We start from the raw sequence: 7,053 nt of genomic DNA, 5'->3' as shown, positions 1-7,053 counted from the left end.
AAAAAAAAATAAAAATAAAAAATAAGAGCCAACCAATGCTTTAAAAAAAAAAAGGTGTAAGTGAAAGAGTCTGCACAGCTGGCAGAGTAAAAGAAAACATTAACACTGCAGACAATCATCAAAGAGCTTGAACCTAGAGTATACAAGAAAGTACATGAGAAACCTGCAAGGGAGCACTGGAGAGATGGTTTCTCAGTTGAACATACTCATTTCATTCCTAGAACCCACACAGTGGGTCACAACCATTTGTAACTCCAGTTCCGAGGGACCCAATTCCTTCTTCTGACCTCCCTAGGCACCAAGCGTGCGTGTAGTACACATACACACATACAAGCAAAATACATAAAATAAAATGAACATCTTTAAAGCTCTTTTAATCTATAAGAAACAAGCATGCAGGGTAGCGATGAGCTTCGTATGCGTATATGGTAGCAAAAGTCAACCTGCACGTGCTGGCCAGGTGAGTGGCCAAGCTTGGTAAATGGAGCAGGGCCAGGAGAGAGGAGCACTTTGTGGCAGGCAGAGGTGGAATGGGTGGGGAGCTATGGGACATTCTCAGCAGTGCAGGGGCTCAATGAAAGTGATCGCTTTGCTAGGAGAAGCACAGGAGGGACACAGAAGGAACCGGAACCGGAAGGTTCAGGCCAGCTGGAAGGCCATTAGAAAGTCAGGGGAGGGAGTGGGAGACTGGACTGTAATTTTAACAGTGAGAAGTAAGTGAGCGGAGTGAACAACACTGTGCCTTAAAGTAAGAGAGAGAGAAGGGCCCCTGACCTGCCAAAAGACTGACGCTAAATATGAGGGAGAAAGAAACATCACAAAAAATGAATGTTGGGCAGTTTAGGCATAGAAATGAGTGGTGAGTTAACCAAAGTTACACAATAACTTAACAGAGGTCATCCAAATCCCTGGGGACAGACTTGGTTATTTCTACTATAGTAGCTGACCTTGGAACTCTAAGGTCAAAAGGTCTCTGATAAGGAGAGCATCCCAAGACAGATACTCGCTGGAAGTGAAGCCCCGCCCCCTTCTCTTCTGGCTTCTCTGCTCCAACCCTCCCTCCAAAACTTCAAGAAAATCGACCTTGAAGGTTCACTTGCATGTTCTTTATTACTTCACCCATGCTTTTTCGTTTGACCCAGAAGACACGCCATCAGCAGTTTTTGTGAGCTAAGCCCACATCTCCTTGCTGGAAGAAAACACAGACTCTTAACTATGTTACATCCATCTATATGGATGTATCTCAGACTGCAAAGTAGCAGCGGGGTCGGCAAGCAATCTGCATAACAATAGCATTTTGTTGATGTTGAAAACTGCAAACTGTTCTTTGCAGTGTGTGTGGAGATGGAAGAGGGGGAAAAAAAACCACAGAATTCATAAAAGTGATTGGTTTTGCTGAGTGAATTGTGGGAGTCAGATTGGAAGGAGCCATCCAGGGGACCCTAACTGTGGATGCAACTTTTTTATTTATTCAAAAGGAGAAAGAAAAGAAGCAGTTCTGATGGCATAAAATGATAAAGTGGATGGAACTCATTATTCCAACACTGTGTGTCATCACTGTGTTCAAATTCAGAGCGGTGTCCTGGTGATTGCTGTGTGCGCTCCCCTCCTCGTGTAATTCTATCAGTGAGTTGGTCTTAATAGAAAGGCTGAAAAGAGAGCGATGGTGTCTACAAAAAAATTTCTCCCCTCCATCTTCTATGTAAGAATTTTTGCCAAATCTCTACAAAGGAGTGTTGGGGATAAGGGACAAGAGCTAGGCGTTTCTGCCATGACTTCCTTTGTGATCTGAAGTGGGCACTTGTTGGTGATTAAGAACAAGAGACCCAAAAGGGAGGAGTCAGAGGCCGGGCAACTGGCCAGGACCCTCCCTCTCACCACATGCTAGTGGGAGAATTCTGTAGAAAGCAGAAGACTCAACCAGAGGAGCTGCAGGAAGGGTCTACCGGGCCTTCTTCTGCAGAGGAACAGAGCTTGCCGAGGCAGCCTAAGCCAGCTTCCATTACTGCTACACCATGGCAAACCTGGGCAGCCACCCAGGGTCCCACATCATCTCGAACCTTCTCCCTTGCCTCCCCTATACACAAGGACACATGGTTTGGTCTTCATTGTTAACTCCCACATACACAGACCCAATAACAACAGCCGCCAAAGAAACTAAAACACAGACCTCTCTCCGGTAGAGAATAGCAAATTAGAGAAGAGGTGTGGCCCATATTAGCTAACAGCAGAAGAGCTAGCCAACACTGAGAGACACATCTATGAGACACACTGTCCAATCTAATCCCTCCCACCACTCAATGCAGCCCACAGTCAGATAACTGCTACCCGAAGGTCCCAGAGACTTCCCTAAGGTCGTGCAAAAGTTGTTGTCCAGAGAAGGGTCTCAGACTCTGTGACATTTCCCTAGGATACACCGGGAGGCTAGGATGGAAATATTTACACCATCTGGCCTCAGATGCATCCCTAGCGACTTCCCTCAGGAAAAGGCTGGTGGGTGGAGAACAAGACAGGAAGAATGACTGGAAGGCTGCGACAGAATAAATAGTAAGCTGGCTCCTGGAGAAACAGTAAATCCAGGGGCTGCCAGGGGCTGTGCTGGGAAAAAAAAAAAAAAGCAAAAGGGCGAAACTGAGGGATGACAATGTCATCAAACTTCAAGGACGCCTTCGGTATCAGTCCGAGTTTCGCACCACTGAACTTGTCCCAAATGGAACCCCATCAAACAGCAGCCGAGTTCCTCCCACTGAAGCTAGGGTCAGTGTCAGGGGCCTCAGACTTTCTAGAGGATCCCACGGACCCCAGAGAATGTGATATTTGAGGGTCACAGAAATAGTAACAAGGCCTGACATCTATTAGGCGTGAATAACCGTGTGCTGGACTGTTTTCTATTTTGAATGTATAGACGTGAACCCCCAGAAATTTGGAAAAACAAAATATGTCACAGCCTTTTGTGATATTTGGAGTTTGTCTATGTATAGTTTTGGGTGGGATTCATGGTGTCCCTTGTCTAGGAAAAAGTCCTTGCTATAAATGTCAAAATGTGTAGGCCAGGACTTATGGCTTACTTGGGGTTCGCTTTAAAAATCTCAAGTCCTTTGAGGAGCCCAAGTCACAGACCATAGAAGAAAGCAATAATTCAGAGGAAAAGCCCTTAGCTGGCAGAACCTCCCAGCTATGCTCACCAGAACCATGGTGACCAGAACCTTGGTGGTGCTCACCAGAACCATAGTGGTGCTCACCAGAACCATGGTGGTGCTCACCAGAACCATGGTAGCTCTCCAGAAAGAAACGTGACCCTAATAAAGGTGCAGACCAATGCTTTAGAGCAGAGTCCCTCCATCTCCCAAGTGAGTCCTCCCCCAGCCCAACCCCGCCCTTTTCCCCTAGAGCCACAACCGATCCGGATGGACATCCTACAGTGTGACCACAGGGCTTCCTTCAGCTGCTGAGCTATGCAAAGCTGCAGGAGTTCCTCAGCAGTATGACCAACTGCCCTGGTTCGCCATGGAGATCTGGGTTGTAGAGCTAGCTGACCACATCCTAAGAATGCCCTCAGTCTCAGGCAAACCAGGAAGACTGGTCACCTTGTGTCCAGATTGCTGGACAGCTTCTTAGCATAACTTTCCATGACCTTGACTCCATAGGCTGGGCCACCGTCATAGGTAAGAGGAGGGAAACAGCCCTGCTTCCTCTGCAGCAGAAGCCCTGATGAAAATAGCGCTGAGTGACCCCAAACAAATTTATGACCGTTCATAGGCCACAGAGGAACTCACTGTGGAGCCTTCTTCCTGTCCTAGGGAATCTTGGGAAGAAAGGAAGGAAGGGCTTAGTCACACACTAGGAGTGGCTGCCAAGAGCAGCCCTCACTCCCTGTTCACAAAGCGCAGACCCGGCACAGAACCTACTTCTCAGGTAAAGTAGAATTTCCCAGACTTCATTGCCTTTTTGCACCCAGAATGGGAAACACCAAACTAGAAGGGGATGAGAGGCAGGCAGCCAGAAAGTACAGCCATCTCCCAATCTTTGGAAGGAGAGTTTCTCCAAAACACCAACTTCCCTGGACCAGCACTCTAGCTTAAGACCCAGGCCAGATCCCCTTAGGAAACTCACCTGGGCCCCAGGGAAGACTCCGCTCCCCAGGGATACAGAAGCAGCCACCCATGTGTGCACCATCCTCCCTGGGCCAAGGCCCCTGGGAACGCCAGTCAGAAGAAACTTGGGAGCCTCCCATCTGAGGCCCTCCTCCCGCCTCCTCCCTGGCACGCGAGGGACCGCGGCTGCTCAATGCACAATGCAGCCTTTGATATCCGGCCTGCAGTGGGGAGGCCAGGGAAGGTGGGAGGGGCCACTCAGCCTGCAGGCCAGATAGTCCTTGCTGTCAGGCCTTGGCCTGGGGAGCAGCTCCTCCCTGCCTTTCGACAGATTGCTTCATGCCTATCAGGCTGTGGCACATTCCTCGCATTCTAGGATCCAGACACAGTTCTTGTGAGGGTGGCCAGGGCAGAGGAGGGCAAAGAGCATCCTGGGAATCAAGGGTGTCGTTCTTGCTCGCTCCCAGATGGTCTAGGCCCACAGACTCCCCGGCCAGCTCTTAGAAAGCCTCTCTGCAAATGCTTCCTTGGCTTTTTGATAAAGTCAGGCCAGTGAGTGACAGTCTGTAGTATCAGTGAGCCACTTACTGGCTGGTGAACAGGGTTGAGCACCCCACCTTCCAGCTGCGGCCCCCCAAAGTCCTGGTGGGAGAGAAATCCAAGAAATCATCCAGTGTTACCAAGAATTTTATGGTTGAAGAACTGGACTACCCAAACCATTCTAAGGTGTCAGACATTCATGAAGAACTGGTCATGCTGGAAAGCTCTTTTCTGTTTCAGATGGGCAGTGGAGTCGGGGAATGCACCTCACACAACAGGGCTGAGCCTCAGAAATCTCCCGTGAGATCACTCACAGGAGGCAGAGAGAACAGGCTGCATACCTTTGAGACTGCTCAGATGCTTGACCGCTCAAACTAGCCAGTCACAGGATCACTGGGCACTGACCTCCCAACCCAGAGCAAAGGTCTGCAGGAACGCCCAAGGACAAGACAGTACTGGCAGAGAGAGGCAGGGTCCTGGCAGCAGGCTTGTGTCTCGGGCTCTTTGGAGGCAGAACTTTCAGGCTTCGCTGGGCTTTTAGAAAGGGCTGTGACCTGGTCAGTGGGATGACAGTGAGAAGGACAGAAGTCTGTCTCTCTGGAATGATCCTTAGTGTCCACAGTGGATCAGCCTAGGGACACACAGCACACAGGACCTCCAGCCGGCCTCCACTACAGCTTCAGAAACTGTGTGCTAATTGGTTGTGCGTCAAATAGAAGCTGTTTTCTTCAGCCAAGCACTATTATGTATTATTTAAGGACCACAAGAGCCCCATAATATAAACGTTTTTCTTTTTGATAAGGTAGAAAGCAAGTGAAGAGGGTCATTTAACTTGCCCAAGTCTGCACATACAAGCACACACACTCACACATACACCATTTCTGAATGTCAGACTTAGTACCTGCGCCCATCCTGGTTGGTCCCATGTTTTAAGTATCACCTTTCTGACATGTGAGCTCATCCACCATTATCAGAACACAGTGACATGTGCTTACAGAGACGTGTTCTTACCCTCTGGACCAGCCATCCATCCACAGTGGAAAGCATAGGGGACAAGGAGGGCTAGGGATGGTGAGGACTCTCAGGGGTGAAGTCCCTTGATCCCAGCCCCCTCATGGTGGGCGTTTTGTCTCTGCACAACTGTTTAAAGTGTCTGTTTTCTACGATGTGAGCCATGCCCTCCCCTCACCAAAACCTACTCAAGATGAAAGGGTAAGTTGTTCTTTAGAAAGCAGCCTTTCAAAGTCTCTGGGAGGTGCCCAAGAATCAGACAACGGTGAGAAGCCAAGCTCTGACCTCTGTATGCAAATGGCTAGGCTTAGCCCTTCTCTGGGACTTCTCCACATACCACTGCCATACAAGGACCACACAACTAGAAATGATGATGGATCAAGACCCGGATCAACGGTCCCAGAGGGTCCCCTGGGGTGGCTGACCGAGACAGACATTTTGGCAAGTCTGAAATGAACGGTCCATTCTCAAGGAAGTCCCTGCTTCCCTTGAGAAGCAAAGGCCTCAGTTCTGCTCATGAGTTGTTCTGATGAATGGTCAGAACCAAGAGATTTCCAGGCAGAGAGGCAGCAGGAGCAAAGGCCTTGTGGCCGAAGCCTGGGTTGCATATTAAAGGAAGCACAGTGGCTAGAGTGTTGGGGGACAGGGGTTTGTGGGTAGATGAGCTCAGAGACCACAGCAGCAAACTCCCCTGTCTCCACGCTGGGGCTCCTGAGGACAAACAGCCAGTGTTCGGTGTAGTTAGCACTGAATATCAAGCAGGCTTACTGCAGTCATTGAAGTTTTTATTTAAGATATTTATTTTCTTTTGTTTCCCCTTTAAAAAAAAAAAAAGACTCAAAACCAAAGCCAGGGCCTCATGCCAGAAAGGCAGGTTCTCCACTATTAAGCTGCGTGTTCCCAGCATGACTTACCGTGTTTTTATATTAGGATGGGTGTTTTGAGATGATCTTCACCCTAAGTGCCTTCACAGTCGCCTTTACACTGGTGGGTCAAACACCTGTAATAGTTTCCTGCTGAAAGACTACAATTTCCAGCTTCCCTTGCAGGCTATGGATGTCATTTCCATCCCTATCAGACACCATAGAGACCATATCCTATCTTCACTTTAGGACAAAGTAAGTGACAAGATGCCCCTTAACTATGAATAAACATGGTCAGGCCTAAAATCAGACTAAAGTTCTTGTTCTGATCTCTCTCTCTCTCTCTCTCTCTCTCTCTCTCTCTCTCTCTCTCTCTCTTTCTCCCTCTCTTTCTCCCTCCCTTCCTCCCTCCCTCTCATGAGCTCTGTAAAGTGGCACAGAATCAACCATTCCAAAGGCTATAGCAGCAGGCTGAGTGGATGAGGGGACAAATTCATGAAGAGCACACTTATTGTTTCCCCCTGAACAACTGAGAGAATTAGCAT

The 7,053-nt window shown here is 48.7% G+C and overlaps 1 protein-coding gene across 2 annotated transcripts in view; it reads right to left on the bottom strand.

The window, feature by feature from the left end:
* Sh3tc2 (SH3 domain and tetratricopeptide repeats 2) overlaps nt 1-4,181 on the bottom strand; it is a 60,099-nt gene extending 55,918 nt beyond the window's left edge. For both annotated transcript variants that reach the window (XM_005356182.2, XM_026783644.1), the window contains exon 1: nt 4,114-4,181. In XM_005356182.2, the coding sequence (XP_005356239.1) occupies nt 4,114-4,165 (52 nt within the window). In that variant the 5' untranslated portion in view covers nt 4,166-4,181. The remainder of the gene's footprint in view (nt 1-4,113) is intronic.
* Nucleotides 4,182-7,053: the final 2,872 nt, after the last annotated feature.

This window comes from Microtus ochrogaster, chromosome 18 (assembly GCF_000317375.1).
Source record: "Microtus ochrogaster isolate Prairie Vole_2 chromosome 18, MicOch1.0, whole genome shotgun sequence".
NCBI lineage: Eukaryota > Metazoa > Chordata > Mammalia > Rodentia > Cricetidae > Microtus > Microtus ochrogaster.
Note: the sequence above shows the minus strand (reverse complement) of the source record. Positions and strands in the feature narration are given on the sequence as shown.